This window comes from Dryobates pubescens, chromosome 9, assembly GCF_014839835.1.
Source record: "Dryobates pubescens isolate bDryPub1 chromosome 9, bDryPub1.pri, whole genome shotgun sequence".
NCBI classification, from domain to species: domain Eukaryota; kingdom Metazoa; phylum Chordata; class Aves; order Piciformes; family Picidae; genus Dryobates; species Dryobates pubescens.
The window spans coordinates 30358916-30377156 of NC_071620.1; the positions used below are offsets into that span (position 1 = coordinate 30358916).

Here is an 18241-nt window from a genome sequence, read left to right on the forward strand (position 1 = left end):
ATTGCTGAGGTCAGAGGGAGAAGCTATTAGCTTCCCCTGGTCTTTGACCAAAGGGGTGCTTGTGCTGTTTACAATGTTTACAAATATTTACAAATAATAAATACTGTGTATTTTCTACATATTCATTGCATTTCATTGTAGATTGTAGTTTTGCTTGTAAATACAGCTTTCATTTACTTCCAGCTGAGCTGGTCTGGCAAAATTTAATGTTGGGGGGGAATAGAATAGAATGGAATTAACCAGGTTGGTAAAGACCTTTGAGATCATCGAATCCAACCTATCATCCAACACTATCTAATCAATTAAACTGTGGCACCAAGCACCCCATCCAGTCTCTTCCTAAACACCTCCAGTGATGGTGACTCCACCACCTCCCTGGGCAGCCCATTCCAAGCCCAACCCACCACCCAGATACATGCAGTTTTCACAAGAGGTGAATTTGGAATGTCATCGGTTAGCGCATTGTGGAGGACAGGCTTTCATCATTTTTCGGTGTTGGCAGCAGTCTCATTTTAGGACAATGCAGCATTGTGTTTCTGAGAGGCAGTAGTGGTTTGGATTTTTGTAAAACTTGTACATTTTTGGGTTTGTGACTTGACATCTTCAAAAATCTGTGCTGATAATTCAGCTCAATTTTAAAATTAGTAATTATGTGCTACAAGGAAGTTGGGAACTGTGTCTGTGCTAGAAGCAGAGCTTCTGGGCATCTGGGGTAGTTTTGGATGTAGATGTTGAATAGAATAGAATAGAACAGATTGGAAGGGACCTTCAAGATCATCACGTCCAACCCATCATCTAACACCACCTAATCAACTAAACCATGGCACCAAGCACCCCATCAAGTCTCCTCCTAAACACCTCCAATGATGGTGACTCCACCACTTCCCTGGGCAGCACATTCCAGTGTCTGTTCCACTATGACTGATGAATGCAATCTCTCTGTTTATACTGAGCAATTTACAGTTGAAATTACTGAAGTTGCCATTGACTGCAGGAAAAGAGTTTTATCTGTGATCCAGAATTGCTAGGCTCTTCTTACAGGCTTCCTACCTTAGTTGAGGGATACCTATTTCTGAGGAAAAAAGTCGTATAATCTAGTCAGTGGTGCTGGTTTAGGTGATGTTTAGAAAAGTGCCAGAAAACATAACCTTTGAATTTAGGACTTGGAAGAAGTTCATCTTAACATATTTCCAATATTCTTTTTCCCATTGAAGACTCACAGTGATTGATTCGGATGGAGCAGCCAATTCCACCATTGCATCTCTGACTGTCAACAAACCAGTGGATTACCCACCCGTTGCTAATGCAGGACCTAATCAGGCTGTCACCCTGCCACAGAACTTCATCACACTGAATGGAAATCAGAGCAGTGATGACCATGAAATTGTCAGCTATGAGTGGTCACTCAGTCCTAAAAGCAAAGGCAAGGTTGTAGCAATGCAGGTATGTCCATTTCTCCTTCCATAGGATTGGAAAGCTCTTTGATCTTTGCCTCTAACATGAGCAATCACATGCCAAAGTAACTACTGTTACTCTTTTTTATTAGTGCATTTAGGTTTTTTTATTCCTCTCTGATGCATTCCACTCTTATTTTAGATACTACTTTTAATTTCTCCTCATTATGTTTTTTCCATTCCCTGTGACTGTTTCTGATTTGTGCTGTTGTTTGCTTCCCAGTAGATTGTAAAGACTTAGAGTTTGCAATGTCTGTCCTTGGACTGTAGAGCCTGCTACACAGGTTTTCACCTTCTGACGTGCTGGACATAGTCAATGCTTTTTGGGATTGCAGAGGGGTAGTGAGGATTTTCCTGTAACACATTCTCTGAGAGAAAGTAGGACTCCAACAAAGTTACTTTTTTGAGTCAAAAGATGACAGGACTTTTGCAAGTGTTATACAACCATGCTCTGTGGTGAAATCACTGTGCTCATTAAAACACAGCTTTCCTATGAAGGCTAACTGAATTTATTTTGTCATTTTCATGGCTTTGGGCTTTTGTTTTGGTTTTGGTTTGTTTGTTTTTTATAGCTGAGAAAATCTAAAAGAAATTCATCACACTCTGCACTCATTAATTTAGAGATTCTTGTAGCTCTGCGGGCAGTTGAGGTAGTGAATGTAATGAAGCCAGCTGAAACCTAGAAGCTATCTTTTATAAGAAACCTGATCGTAAATGCTTTAGACTTTCAGAGTTGTAGAGAGATCACTTTCTCTTCAGGGAAGTAGTAATACACTGATGCAAGCATATGTTGTAGAGACTTACAAAACTATTAAAGGGTTTAGAGCATAAGGCTTATTTCTGTTCATTTACCAAGACAAAACACTTTCCAAAAGCATTTGTGCAACCTGAACCTGTAGGTCTTAAGAGATGTTCAAACTTAAAGCAACCTTCCTGAATGGAGGGAACGACTGCTTGAGGTTTCTAATGGATTCTTGAGTATTTAATGTGGAAATACAAGAGCAATTAAGAGTTTCTTTTCAAATGTCTAGTAATCTTCCTCTTGTCTCTGAAGCTGAGGATTCATGCCTCAGGTGTGTTATGTAGTATCCCTGGTTAGAGAGCACTTCAACAAGTACCTCACTGGTTAGTAAATAATTTATCAAGTTCCTTAGTTGTCATCATCATAGAATACATAGAATACATAGAATAAACCAGGTTGGAAGAGACCTTCAAGATCATCGCGTCCAACCCATCAACCAATCCAACACCGCCCAAGCAACTAACCCACAGCACCAAGTACCCCGTCAAGTCTTCTCCTAAAAACCTCCAGTGATAGCGACTCCACCACCTCCCCAGGCAGCCCATTCCAATGGGCAATCACTCTTTCTGTATAGAACTTTTTTCTAACATCCAGCCTGAATCTCCCCTGGCGCAGCCTGAGACTGTGTCCTCTTGTTCTGGTACTGCTTGCCTGGGAGAAGAGACCAACATCCGTCTGTCTACAACCTCCCTTCAGGTAGTTGTAGAGAGTAATAAGGTCACCCCTGAGTCTCCTCTTCTCCAGGCTAAGCAACCCCAGCTCCCTCAGCCTCTCCTCGTAGGGCTTATGTTCCAAACCCCTCACCAATTTTGTTGCTCTTCTCTGGACTCGTTCCAGCAAGTCAACATCCTTCCTAAACTGAGGGGCCCAGAACTGGACACAGTACTCGAGGTGCGGCCTAACCAGTGCAGTGTACAGGGGCAGAACGACCTCCCTGCTCCTGCTGGCCACACTGTTCCTGATGCAGGCCAGGATGCCATTGGCCCTCTTAGCTGCCTGGGCACACTGCAGGCTCATGTTCAGTCTACCATCGACCAGCACCCCCAGGTCCCTCTCAGCCTGACTGCTCTCCAGCCACTCTGACCCCAGCCTGTAGCTCTGCATGGGGTTGCTGTGGCCAATGTGCAGAACCCGGCACTTGGATGTGTTAAATCTCATGCCGTTGGACTCTGCCCATCTGTCCATCATCTTTATTAAAAAAAAAACAACAATAAAAGAACAACCTAATTGTATTGTGATTTATTATTCCTCATCTGAGAGATGCCACAAATTTTCATTTCATTAGGAAAAGGCTGGGCCTAGCCACTTATGAGCTTATATCGATAGCAACTAATACTGCTGGAAGAGTATAACTCTGCTGGACAGTTACCTTGTTGAATGTGTTTTCTTCCATAAGCCCATCTGTCTGGGATCAAGTCAAGCTTAGTTTTGTGTTTTAACAACTTTTATAAAAGTTAAAGAATGTCATGAAGTTTGTTTTTAAAATATCTCTAAGGAAATGGAATAAACTGCATTCATTTCCATCAGCGTTTAGTTTTCTGATTATGAGAGTTCATGTCCTATGCATTTCAGAATTTTTGTGTTCAGAAGCAATGCAGCAATTACACTAAACATAAGAAATGAAGGTTTATTGTCTACCTGTATGTTCTGGATTGGTAGGGAGAGTTGCAATAATGAATATGTGACATCTGTCTGTGCACCAAATTGTAAGCCTTCTCTTTGTCTACAAGGTGCTCCAACTTGCTCAGTACACTGTATTTGTGAGTTAAAACACGTTGTGTGTTTTTTTCTCCATGTTTGCTCTGTAAGACCTTTCATAATCCACGAGTGGTTTTGTTTCATCTCACGCTCTGTCTTTATAAATGCCACGCAGGGAGTGCGGACGCCGTACCTCCAGTTATCTGCAATGCAGGAAGGGGATTATACCTTTCAGCTGACTGTCACAGACTCTGCAAGGCAGCGGTCCACAGCTGAGGTCACACTGATCGTACAGCCTGGTAAGTCGGCGGCAGGCACGTCTGGGTACCTCAAGGGTGGGCCAGCCTGATTCCTTAGCACTGTCCTTGAATGCCTCAACCTGAATGTCTGGCATCCCTGCATCAGAGACTCTTCCACCTCCATCTTCTGTCAAAGGAAACAGTTAAAACAACTGTAGAATTGTGGAAAGCCCAGGTGGTCATCCTGAGGGCTCACACTGGCTTGATTATGTAGGCAACCTTCAGAGAGGTGTATTTCAGTGTACTTCTCAAAGGTAAAATGTAGTTCTTGAGTTTGGTATCCTGCAAAGTCTATTTTGGAAAACTGTTCAAAGCATCAGTCAGTGCTTTGCTCAGTTCTCTTACTGTTTTGCAGCTCTTCAAGAGTCCTTGTGAGGTTTAAATTCTCACTAGAACTGCATTGCACTTTCTAGGAAAAAGTGTCAAGCAGGGGATTTTCAAAAGCTATATCTTTCATAGTATCACTAAGGTTGGAAGAGACCTTAAGGATCATCGAGTCCAACCGGTCACCACAAACCCCATGACTAGACCATGGCACCAAGTGCCACGTCCAATCTCCTCTTGAAGACCTCGAGGGACGGTGACTCCACCACCTCCCTGGGCAGCCCATTCCAATGATGAATGACTCTCTCAGTGAAGAACTTTCTCCTCACCTCGAGCCTAAACTTCCCCTGGCACAGCCTAAGACTGTGTCCTCTTGTTCTGGTGCTGGTTGCCTGGGAGAGGAGACCAACCCCTTCCTCGCTACAACCACCCTTCAGGTAGTTGTATAGGGCAATGAGGTCACCCCTGAGCCTCCTCTTCTCCAGGCTAAACAATCCCAGCTCCCTCAGTCTCTCCTTATAGGGCTTGTGCTCAAGGCCTCTCACCAGCCTTGTTACCTCGTTTCAGACATTTGTATGGATGTGGGAGCTGAGTGAACAAGTCCAGGTGTCATGAGATTGGTTTTTGTTTTATTTTGTTTGGTTTTGGTTTTTGTTTGTTTGGCTGGGGTTTTTTGGTAATGTGTTTGCCTGTTATGTCAAAACTGGCTTTTTCTGCCTTTCTGAAAGTCTCTCATTCCACCACATGGCAATGTTTTATCGTCCTGTTGTTGCTTATTATGTATCTTTTTGTAGATGACCCCTTCTGGGCAAACTTTAGGGAGCATTTACTGTGGAAATCAAAAACATGAATTGAAGTACAGCATGTGGTGTAGTGCCTTTTAGACCCATTATAATATGGAACTAGAAAGATGCTATAGCTGAAGTCAGGTCTAAGGGTAAATAAATACCCAGGAAAATTATAGCATTGACAGTTTCACCATGCCACAAAAGCAGATGTTGAAAATAGAATAATAGGTTATATGTTTCTGCACTAAATCCTCAAAGGCTCTAAATTTGCATTAACTTGGTGGCGTTGTGCTGACCTTGAGCAGCAAAAAAACTGGCCCACTATCTTCTTCAAGGACAAAGAGCCATATTCCTGTGGATGGTTTTGAAAGGGATGCAGTGGTGGAACCAATGGAATACCCTACCCCTCTTGTTATAAAACATTTTATACAATGCATTGAATGTGTTGCACATTTTTTGGAGCATGACTGTGCCTTCAGGTACAGCTGTGAAAAAGGGAAGTACTTGCTGTGATATTTGGCTTATGGCAGAGTTTGTCTCTCCCACCTAGTATCTTCTGCTGGCTTGTGCACATTTGAGTCAATATATCAAATCTGCAATGCAGTATTCTGTGTTAAATCTTCCCTCTGATTGGCAGTCCTTGCAAGTGACTGCCTAACAAATATAGAATCATAGAATCAACAAGGTTGGAAAAGACCTCGGAGATCATCAAGTCCAACCTATCCCCCAACACTTCATGACTAACTAAACCATGGCTTCAAGTGCCACATCCAGTCCTTTTTTTAACACCTCCAGGGACAGTGACTTCACTATCTCCCAGGGCAGCACATTCCAATGGCCAATGACTCTTTCTGTGAAGAACTTTCTTCTCACCTCGAGCCTAAACTTCCCCTGGCGCAGCTTGCGACTGTGTCCTCTTGTTCTGGTGCTGGTTGCCTGGGAGAAGAGACCAACCCCCACCTGGCTACAACCACCCTTCAGGTAGTTGTAGAGAGCAATAAGGTCTCTCCTGAGCCTCCTCTTTTCCAGGCATATCATGTGTTAAATATTGTTTTTTACAGAAAATAACAGTCCTCCAGTAGCAGTGACTGGACCTGACAAGGAATTGACCTTCCCGGTAGAAAGTACTACCCTGGATGGAAGCAAAAGCCAAGATGACCAAGGCATTGTGTTCTATCATTGGGAAAATGTCAGGTATATAGAGATTTTACTAATCTTCAGTAAAATAGAGAACAAAGAGAAAGCTGATTTGTGTGCCAAGACCCTCTTATGCAATGGTGTTGCTATTCTCACTGTTTGAGAACTTCATTGATGATTTTCTCGTTTAGGTGGTAATAGGATGAGACAGGAGTTTTTAAGTTCAGCTTGGAAAGTTTAGGCAACTTCTCCCTATGTTTTGCAACATGTCATTTTGAGTCTTACTGTTAGAAAGGTAAGAGAAAGTTACTAGAATTTCCATGTCTCCTGTTACAAAGCAAGTGAAGTGCTCTCTGTAATGTACAGGGGTTTTCCATCAGTGCTTAGAACTGGGCTTTCTCAGTCACTTCTTCATTAAATAATAAAGCAAATTGACAAGTTTAGCCTGAGCTTTCAACAGGAGGTGACTAAAGCACACTTGAATGGTGATTGAAAATGTTTTACAAAGTTTGTATGTTTATGTGCAAAGCAAACTGATACTTAATAGAAGGACAAGGTATTAGCTCATGCAACTGTCATATCTATGGTAGAAGAAACAATTTACTGGCATCTTGTACATGTTGTCAGTTGCTCTTAGAGCAAGAGCAGATGCATGCTCCCATGAAATAGTACAACCAAGTGGTTGAACTTCTGGGGTACATTTTCACTTGTACTAATAACTGGACATGTGATTTTAATGCCTTGAAAAAACTGATTTATGAATTCTGTAAACTAAATTCATATCTTACAGTTCTTTAGCTATCAGTGCTTGTAGTAGTGAACTTAGAGCTTGTAGAACTAAAATACACATTAAGGCAAATGGCATGAGCAGTGCTGCTGGAAGAAGAATGTGTCTGGCTGTGCAGGATTGTTTTTCTAAGATGTTTCGTTTCAGTGGGCCCAGCTCTGTGCAGATGGAAAATAGCGACAAAGCAATAGCAACTGTGACTGGTCTGCAGGTTGGCACCTATCGCTTCAGACTGACCGTGAAAGACCAGCAGGGCTTAAGTAGTGCATCTGTGCTATCGATTACTGTGAAAGAAGGTAAGCCTAGTTGCTGCTTCTTGGGATATGGTAGGCAATTTACCAGTTAATTCAGTTACTGACAATGTAAAAGAAACCTGAACAGAAAGGGATAATGAATCTGTTGTTGTATTTCAAGGACATTGAAGAAAGTTACTGCTGTTTACTCTAAAGCAGTATCATGAGTGACTAGTAGAATTAATTTTGCATACTGAAAGCTTGTATGAAGAATGTATGCAGAATCAGTTGTAATAAAAATACTCTAAGATAGTACTTCTGACCATGTTGTGTCTCCTTCATTAAGAGGATGCTTTTATGTTTTGTTCAAAGTGAAGTTTTGAGTAGAAAAGGAGTTCTACTGCAGGTTTTAAGTACCATCCAAGAAACACAGTCTTAGAGTATACCAGTTTCCTCTTAAAAAGTTAACACTGAAAGACCTGTATTTATTTTGATATATTTTTTTTTTAATCAACAGTTGCCCTGGTGAGTTTTTTCATTTTCTTTTTTGTTCCCCCAGCATGCATGCTTTAGGATAATAGTATGTATTATTTGAGATCATAGAATTACTTATGTTGGGAAAGACCTGTAAGATCAAGTCCAACCATTAACAGCACTGCCAAGTTTAGCACTAAACCATGTCCCTAGGCACCACATCTACCTTCAAGGATGGCAACTTTGCCACTTCCCTAGGCAGGAATGCTCCTAATGCTTGTCAACCCTTTCAGTGAAGAAATTTTTCCTCATATCCAATCTAAACATTGCCTATCGCATTTCCTCTCATCCTGTCATTTGTTACTTGTGAGAAGAGACTGACTCCCACCTTGCTACAAGCTTCTTTAGAGAGTTGTAGAGAGCTTCCTCTTCTCCAGGCCCAAACAACCAGTTTCCTTATCCACACTTCATAAGACCTGTTCTCAATATAGTTGCTTTTCTGACAGAGGTCTAGTCAGATCCTCCTGACAGATTGTGTAGCTTTGACTTATGTTTCTTGCCATTTGGGTTTTTCCAGAGCCAAAACCCCAACAGGACAGATGTAGGTTGCTCCCCTCTCTCCCTTGCGAAGGCAAGAGAGCAAAGCAGGAAGTTGCTCTCCCTATATAGAGTCCAGAGAGGAAATGGGAGTGGAATAAATATTACTCATGGACCCCTCCCCACCCTCCTGGGTCCAATTTCCCCACCCACTTTAGGTCCTCCTCCTGCCCATCTGGGGTGTCAGGTTCCCAGCCCCCCTCCCCACCCCGTCAGGCTTGAACCCACAACATCATTGCATCCTCGAGTTTGCAGATAGTGATAATTCAACCATCTTTTGCCTCATGTTGTTCCTTAGGGAGTGATTTTAGCAATCTCCCTGGGCCTTTGCCTCCTTTTAAAAAAGGTGACACAATACAGTTCAAATCTTGTTTGGTCCAGAGCTTGGCTTTTTGTTACACACTTTGTTTTTTGAGGGGAGCAAGGCACTCTGGCTCTGCAAGTGTGGTACCTATACCATTTATGAAATGATAGTAGAGTTGCATTAGAGTCTTAGATATTGAATTTCTTATAAACAGTGCAGCCTTGTTTCTTTTTCATGTCTTATCAGTGTGGAACAAATGAATCTTGAAGAAGCAGCTAGGGTCAGTTTTATCCATGTGCATCATTGGTTGGACTGTTCCGGAGTTTAAGTGTTTGGTCAGAAACACATGACAACAGCTCGGCCAAGATGCATCTCTGGACACACATTTCTCTCTGGAAGGAGAATGTGTTTGTGGGTTTTGCCTGTACTCCCAATGCATGTCTTAATTGCACTGCTAATGGAAAGCAAAAAGCATTTGGGAACTGAGTTTACTCTAAGTTTCCTGATTTTACTTTGCCTAAATACAGACAATGTGAAAATACAAGACCTTACGCAAGCTTCACTTCAGTAATAAGTGATTCTCAAGACAAAAGGAGCCCAGCAAGTTAATCACGTGCTGGGCTGTGTTTCTAAGTAGGCAGAAAATGCTTTGGCTCGACCAAGAAGGTCTGACACTCATGTTATTCTGAGACTGCAAATACAGTACCCCACAATGCTTTTTTGGAAAAGAACTTTTTGGATGGCACCTCTGACTGCTATCCTCCTCATTGTGCAGCTCTGCTTTTGTCAGGTTGTAATAGTCCTGGAGGCAAATTTTGTACACCCACTTATCCTTTCCCTGTGCCTTTGACGTGAGATTCTGTTGTCACTGCCTGTAATCATCAGATAAAGAATTGCAGTGTGGGTGAATTGGCAATGGCATGTCACATTTTGCATGTTTTGAAAGCAAGTCCTTCTCCTTCACTATTTTTATGGCTAGAAAACAACAGGCCACCCCGAGCGCATGCTGGTGGGAAGCATGTTCTAGTGCTTCCAAATAACTCTGTTACCTTGGATGGCTCAAGGTCTGCTGATGACCAAGGGATTGTGTCGTATTTGTGGATTCGGGATGGTCAAAGCCCAGCAGCTGGGGTAAGTTTCTTGAAGGTTGTAATGAGTCATGTTTGACTCTTGTTATGCACGTCACATCACTGCAGCAGAGCAAGCAGGTACAATTCATACTGTTAGGCATGCTGTCTGTTTCTGATTTGTCTCCCCTGCTCTCTCGGATGCTTTGGTTCAAGGGGCATGTTGTATTTTTAGCACAGCTATAGAATATGGTAGTTAAGAGGTCTGCATCAGCGTGGACTTAGCTGGGAAAGACTGGAGAGAAAAGAATAATGTTGTATCTCTTAAAGAGTATTTTGTGATAGTACCAGGCTAAACTGTCGCAGCTTGAGAGGAAAGTTTTGTGAAATCCAGATATTCCAAAGGAGCAAGGCTCTGAGAGAACAAGTATCAATAAAGACCAGGGATTCATGTCTGGTACCAGATGACATGAAATTTGCAGTTTAAGGTAAAAATGGTGTTTGGCACTAGATGAACCTTGCCTGAGAGACCACAGTCACTAAGGCAGTGGAATCTGCTCTCCAAGCGGGGACAGAAGCATCTCATGATAAATTGAAGCATGATAATAAACTAAAGCTCTGATAATTTCTACACAAAGTGTTGTGGACAGCTCTTTACAGTCAGAAAGATCATAGAATCAATAAGGTTGGAAAAGACCTCAGAGTCATCAAGTCCAACCTATCCCCCAACACCTCATGACTAACTAAACCATGGCTTCAAGTGCCACATCCAGTCCTTTTTTTAACACCTCCAGGGACAGGAGGTGTCCCTGGTGTCCCAGGGCAGCCCATTCCAATGGCTAAAAAGTCAGCAAGAACTGGGAGCAGTGAAAGAGTAACAAAGCTTCTAGAAGAAGTTCACTTGACGATATGAGAAGAATTGAAGTGGTTTAGTTTGAATATAGCTGGAAGAGATAGTAGTTGGAAAAACATGAACTTCAAGGAAAGAAAATAATTTGGTAATTAAAGCATGGCTAAAGATAACAAGTGAAAATGAGGAATAATGAAGTAACTGCCTCAGATTTTCAGACAGATGAGTACTTGAGAATGGCAGCTATGCTGTCTGGAGCTCTTTCTAATGAAAATGCCCATAGTGTGCAGACATCCTGTATATTATTTTGCTATAAACACAGTTGTCCCAAAAGCCAAAACAAGATCTCATACCATCATACCTGACTTGAAAGTCACACCTGCAACATTCTCTCAGGGTATCATCATTGCAATACCTTTCTTTTTTTTTTCCCTTTTTTTTTCCCTAGGATGTGATCCATGGCTCAGATCATGAGGCAGTACTGCAGCTGACTAATTTGGTGGAAGGAACCTATACTTTTCATTTGAAAGTGACTGATGCCAAAGGAGACTCAGATATTGATTCAGCCACAGTTGAAGTGCGGCCTGGTATGGCAATTAAAAGGTCATCGATACGTTGTGAATACCTCATCTTTGTTCTCCTTTTCATTTCTTTATTTCATAGAATCATAGGATCAATAAGGTTGGAAAAGACCTCAAAGATCATCCCTAGTCCAACCTGTCACCCAAGAGCTCATGACCACTAAACCATGGCACCAAGTGCCACGTCCAGTCCTCTCTTGAACACTTCCAGGGATGCTGACTCAACCACCTCCCTGGGCAGCACATTCCAACAGCTAACAACTCTCTCTGTGAAGAACTTTCTCCTCACCTCAAGCCTAAACTTCCTGATGGTGACAGGATTCTCTTAAGCTAAAGCACAAAGAAAACAGCACAAAGACCTCTCTCTCCTCATACCCTCTTACTGTTCTCTCATTAGGCCTGAGTGTGTTAGAAGATGGTATATCAGAATTCTTAACTCCCAATTACACCACTGCCTTACTGAAAGCATAAATAAATAAAAATGTAACTTCCTAGTTAATATTTTAATTAGTTTTCTGTTGGTTTTCATTCAGTGTGGGTTTTTGTTTCTTTTTGCTGGTGGTTAATCTCTTTTGCCAAAGGAAAGAGATGGGACCTGAGCATTAAGTTTAAGTACAAACGCTGCAATTGTATGGTTGAAAGTGTGGGGTTTATGCTTGTTTTCCTTCCTTCATCCTGAAGAACAAAAGCAAAGCTCAAAGAATTTCAGGGGTTTTGAATTAATCTTTCCCTATATGGTTTCCTGTACTTGTATATAGACTTGTTTTCAGATGCAGGATAAATGACTGCGATGGAAGCATAAGTTGAGGTTTCAGGAAATTAGTCTGAAGTTTTAGGTCTGTCAGAGATTTCTTGTTTGTCTGGCTCCTGGGCAATGATTTTATTTCTGTTCCTTACTCCATTGTTGAATGTAGTCACAGTAATTGGCTCAGGATTCTCATTGGCTATCTCTGAAGCTTGTTTTGTTTAAGCAAGGCACTCTAGAAGCTCAAGTAGTATTTAGCAGAACTCTCACTTTGTGAAGGTAAATGTATTTGTTATTTCTCAAATTGAGCATCCTCATTATGACTCACCCACGCAGTCTTGCATGCTACCTTATGAGTTCAACCCTGCCTCCCTTTTCATGGGTGGTAGCTAGTAGTAGATAACCATCAGGGAGCTTCAGAATTGGACTCACGTAGTGCTTGCCTCTTAAAATGGCAGCATTTGGAATCATAGAATCAACAAGGTTGGAAAAGACCTCAAAGATCACCAAGTCCAACCCAGGACCTCATGACTACTAGACCATGGCACAAAGTGCCACGTCCAATCCTCTCTTGAACACCTGTGGGCATGGGCTGTCTACAACTACCCTTCAGGTAGTTGTAGACAGCAATAAGGTCTCCCCTGAGCCTCCTCTTCTCCAGGCTAAACAATCCCAGCTCCCTCAGCCTATCCTCGTAGGGCTTGTGCTCGAGACCTCTCCCCAGCCTCGATGCCCTTCTCTGGACACATTCAAGAATCTCAATGTCCTTGGAACCCATCAGGATTGTTTCAGAGGGAATATGAAAACGTAGGCCAAGTACTGTTCTGAGAACACAAAAAGGTTGCGTTATAAAGGATATGGGCCTTATGCAGGAAAATACATATTAATTAATACTTTGGAGTACTGCACATTGTCTTCAGTTGATACTGAAATATTTGCCAGGCTTTGAAAGAATGGCATGTTCTTCTTCTGTCAGATCCCAAAAGGAGTGGTCTGGTGGAGCTGATCCTGCAAGTTGGAGTGGGACAGCTGAGTGAACAGCAGAAGGACACCCTGGTGCGACAGCTGGCTGTGTTGCTGAACGTTTTGGATTCAGATATCAAAGTTCAGAAGATACAAGCATATTCAGATATAAGGTACAAAGATACTCTGCTGTGCTAGGGAGATTTGTGATTTTGGAGGTGGTGGAGTCGCCATCATTGGGGGTGTTTAGGAGGAGACTTGATGGGGTGCTTGGTGCCATGGTTCAGTTGATTAGATGGTGTTGGATGATGGGCTGGATGTGATGATCTTGAAGGTCTCTTCCAACCTGGTCTGGTCTTTTCTATTCTATTCCATTGGCATTTTCGCAGTTTATAATTAATAGCAAAATAATCTTTCCTAAGATAATAAAAAATCCTAGAGTTCTCAGCAGCATATGCTTTAAAAGATTAATTTCTTATGCTGTGTTAAAAAAATCAGTGAAGCTCTATGGAGGCTTAGAACTGCTATGTTTTGTTTAAAAATAATTTTAAAATATCTATAGTTGTCTTTAATTTATTCCTTTAAAGAAAGTGCATGCACATATTTCAGTAGTTTTGTTCCATACAGTGCTATTATTTTTCCCAAATGCTGGATGGAGACAAGAGATTTCTCACAGTGAAGCTAATACTGCATCTGATCAGACCTTTCATATTCCTCTTCTACTTGATCTCTTTTTGATACTCCAAGTATTTTTATAAACATTTCCCCCAGGTAACTGGTGACAAAAATCCATATTTTTTTTTCCAGGGAATACACAGTGGATACTCCTAAGTGTGGTATCTTACTCTGAAGTAGAAATATCTGCTCTACTTGGTGTAGAGGGCTAGAGATGGCTGTGTGTACTCAGTGAAACTTCTCTGCATGATTGGTAGAACTATTCATAACTATTTGGTAATTAAAACCCCATTTTTGGTGTCTGTTTAGCTCTTGGGGAGCACCTTAAAATTTTAAAGTTTGAAAATCTGGTATTTATAGTTATCATTTTTTTTAATCACAGCTTTCAATTGCTGCTTTTCAGATAAAGGTTTTACCTGAAGTGTCTGATACAGGATAAGATCCATCCAGCTTAAAAAGAGGCAAGGGAGGAGGGTTCCTACATGAAATTCTCTCCCTCCCTTGCTTCTGAGCTTTATCTCCTCCTAAATTCAGTTTCCTAAAGTTACTCAAACTGCTTCAGAGTGCTTTGTGATGGGTTCTAGACAAGAGTGGGGAAAGAAAATGTACGTACTTTGCTTACAGCAAGATTCAGGAAGATGAGGGGAAAGCAACGTTTGCTGTTGTCCTCACCTTTCTTCTGTGGAACTGAGAAACTAGAGAACTGCTGCTCCTGTCCATGGCATCTAGAGTTAACTGACCCACACAGAGTTCCCTGAACTTACCAATGGTGACACTTGCTTTCCAGAAACAAGTAAACCGTGGATGTCTGACAAAAGTGATCTTTGACCACAGTTGTGACCATCACTCTTCTTTCTGCAGCACTGCAGTTGTGTTCTATGTGCAAAATGGGCATTCTTCCAAGGTGATCAAGGCATCGGACGTCTCACAAACTCTGCATGTGCAGCTTCTGAAAGAGAAGGCTGACTTCCTGCTGTATAAAGTCCTGAGGGTTGACACTGCTGGTATGTTCTGGATCCTGTTCGATTGTCTCTGAACTTCATAGGCATTTGGCTAACACAGCATCTAAAACCAGCATCTGAAGGCTTTCTCTTTGCCATCTGGTGTCAGGGTTTTGAATGTAGCTTTCTGAGTGATGATGTTCAACACAGTACTTAAAATGCTTACTCATTTGTGGTAGACTGGTGCCAGTTAGAATCATAGAGTTGTAGAATGGTTTGGATTAGAAGGGACCTCCAAAGGTCATGTACTCCAACCCCCTCTGCAGTAAGCAGGGGCATCCTCAACTAGATCAGCCTGCCCAGAGCCCTGTTGAGCCTCACCTTGAATATCTTCAGGGATGAGGCCTCAACCACCTACCTGGGCAACTTGTTCCAGTGTTCCACTATCCTCATGGTAAAGAACTTGTTCTTAACATCCAATCTAAATCTGCTCTTCTCTAGCTTGAAGCCATTGCTCCTCATCCTATCACCATAGGCCTTTGTAAACAGTCTCTCTGCATCTTCCTTCTGGGCCCCCTTCAGGTACCGTAAGGCCACTATTAGGTCTGTCCCAGAGCCTTGTCTTCTCCAGACTGAACAACACCAGGTCCCTCAGCCTCTCTTTGTAGCAGAGGTGTTCCAACCCCCCGATCATTTTCGTGGCCCTCCTCTGGACCCGCTCATGTTCTTTTAAAAGACACCATCTGTAACAGCAGACAAAAGCATCTGTTAATCTGTCCTGCATCAGAAGGCCTAGGGAATGATGGTAAAGGTACTCCACTGATACCATATTCTGCTGGAAAATGGGCAAAACTTAATAGAGCAGTAATAGAGAATGTTTAATGGCTCTGCTTCCTTCAAGGCTTTTAGAGCTCAGTAATAGGGTTGTAATACAACTTGGTTTTGTCTGTATCAGGCAAAATGGTCAGGTGATTACTGTGTTATAACTTCATTTTCTAATATTTGTCATGTAGACAGGCTGCTGGGGTTTCATATAATGAACTCTTTATTCTCCCCAAAAAGATGCTTGAAATTCTGAGCCTATTTTAAACTTCATTAGTATTGTGAACCCTTTATGATGCATGGATATGACTTCTCTGTAATTTAAAATCAGAACATAATGATCCAAATGCAAACAAAGTGAGCAAGCTCTGGCAATAAAAGTAGTAAACTCTGTCTTTACCTCTTGAAAGGTACAGTTGTCCTATTGTAAAGGTACTTGGATTGCTGAAATGCATAGTTGTCACTAGAAAATATGTATTAACATTTTTCTTGACATAGTGTATCTGCTACTCAAGTTCTAAGGGAAATAACTTTATTTTAGTCTGATATGATGCAGTAATCTAGCAATAGGTACTGCCATAAATGCATGAGTCAGGATGTAAATGTTCTGGCCTCAGTCTGTAATTCAGTTTTCAAATACTCTTTGGAAATACTGAAATAATTTAGTTTATTGGTATGATGCTTACATTCTAGTATCTGACAACTGAGGAATATCAGTGTTCTGAGGAACTTTGGAAGTTCTTACAAATATGTCAAAAAGACATCAGCAGATCTAAATTCCATGACTTAAACTCATTTTTACTTCTAGTTAGGATAGACAGTTCTTGTCTTGCCTAAAGTTTCAATATTGTATGCATAAGATCTGTTCTTGTATTCACAGACAGCAGGCTGCTGAGCTGTAGATCTACTTAACATGTAACACTAAAGGAAAAGGGGTCAACTGACCTACGACTCTGGGGGGTGAAGATGTCTCGCCCTCCCTGGTCCCCTCCATCCCAGCTTCTCTGCTTCCTCCCAGCCCTGCTTCACTGGTGGCGGGGAAGGGCTTTGGATTGTACAGCTCTACAGAGTAAGAGGCTATGTGACAAGTCCATTTACACAACTGACCCTATTTTTGTTTTCCTATTAGCCTGTCTTTTAAAATGCTCTGGACATGGACGCTGTGACCCCATAACAAAGCGCTGCATTTGCTACCATCTGTGGATGGAAAACTTGATTGATCGTTATTTAAATGATGGAGAGAGCAATTGTGGTGAGTTAGGGTGTTGTGGGATGTATTTAAAGAATAATTTGTCATCTTGTGAAAGTATTGGTTATTTACTGTCAGAATCAAGACCCTTCAGAGGTAGATGCTGAGGGAAGAGTAAAATAGTGTGTCTGTTTTCCAGCCCAGCAACATCTATGTGTATTTCAGTTACAGAGTGACAACTGATGTGGTAACTGCGCCCTTTTGACTTTCAGTTTCCACATAGATGGGGTGGTAAAATGTATTGGAGTGGAAGAACATTAAACATACACTTTCAATCTGGAAGCTTGAGAGTTTATAGGAATTCTTGTGAGAATACAAAGGAGCTGAATTTCCCTGAGTTCCTGTTGCCACTCTGCATTCCTCAGGATTTGTTATTTTAATAGAGTGGTATTAGAAATTGTCCTGTTCTTATTACTTTACAAAAATCTGTTGTGTTTCTGTTTTCAGAGTGGAGTATACTCTATGTGACTGTATCTGTGTTTATTTTGATTGTGGTCATGGTAGGACTTGCCTGGTTCTGCATCTACTGCTGCAAAAGGTACTTGATTTGTGCTTCTTTTTGAAGGGGTATATACCAAAAAAAACCCAGCACCAGAACAAGAGGACACAGGTTCAAGCTGCACCAGGGGAGGTTTAGGCTGGATGTTAGGAAGAAGTTCTTCATAGAAAGAGTGATTGCCCATTGGAATGGGCTGCCCAGGGAGGTGGAGGAATCACCATCACTGGAGATGTTTAGGAAGAGACTTGATGGGGTGCTTGGTGCTGTGGTTTAGTTGATTAGATAGTGTTGGATGCTAGGTTGGACTTGATGATCTCAGAGGTCTCTTCCAACCTGGTTAATTCTATGCTATTCTAAAAACTGCACACTACTGCCACATTTTAGTCCAATCCTTAGCACTAAACCACTGAACTCTTTTCAGACATGAGACAATTGTCTTGTAGCTATTTCTGTATAGACACACTTTCACTGAAAAAAGGAGTATCTGTTTGTGCTGGTGATGGCAGCACAAACACTACACTGAACTAATTTGTTCATTCCTTCTCAATCCAATCCAACAAACAGTTCTGCATCTGTTCCTCTAGCTCCAGGACTTACCTTCTGTATTAATGAGCAGATGAGTTATTACTGCAAATAGCTTAAAGATTGTACTGTTTTAAGAATTATGGAGGTAGATGGTGGGGAAAGATTTTAGTGGAGAAAAAATATGTGGGGGGTTGCCTGTAGACTAGTGAGGCTTTGACCCTGCAGGTGGAATGTACGAGGGAGGCTATCTCCATTTTTGTCTGTTCTTGTCTGTAAGCATAACCAGACAAGTAGCACTTAAATTCTCTCAGCTAAAAAACCCAAGCAAACAAAAAAAACACCAACCCAAACCCCAGACTAACCAATTCTCACAGAAATTTTGTTTAGAAACAATTAAATGTATGGCTACCTTGTCTCTCCTTACTGT

The 18241-nt window shown here is 41.7% G+C and overlaps 1 protein-coding gene across 1 annotated transcript in view; it reads left to right on the top strand.

Annotated features, from left to right (window-relative positions):
- Positions 1-18241, top strand: part of KIAA0319 (KIAA0319 ortholog) — a 29812-nt gene that overhangs the window by 8895 nt on the left and 2676 nt on the right. The window contains exons 9-18 of the mRNA XM_054164016.1: positions 1215-1443; positions 4130-4253; positions 6427-6559; positions 7437-7585; positions 9877-10028; positions 11263-11401; positions 13117-13276; positions 14640-14782; positions 16671-16793; positions 17238-17328. Coding sequence (XP_054019991.1) covers positions 1215-1443; positions 4130-4253; positions 6427-6559; positions 7437-7585; positions 9877-10028; positions 11263-11401; positions 13117-13276; positions 14640-14782; positions 16671-16793; positions 17238-17328 — 1443 coding nt within the window. The remainder of the gene's footprint in view (positions 1-1214; positions 1444-4129; positions 4254-6426; positions 6560-7436; positions 7586-9876; positions 10029-11262; positions 11402-13116; positions 13277-14639; positions 14783-16670; positions 16794-17237; positions 17329-18241) is intronic.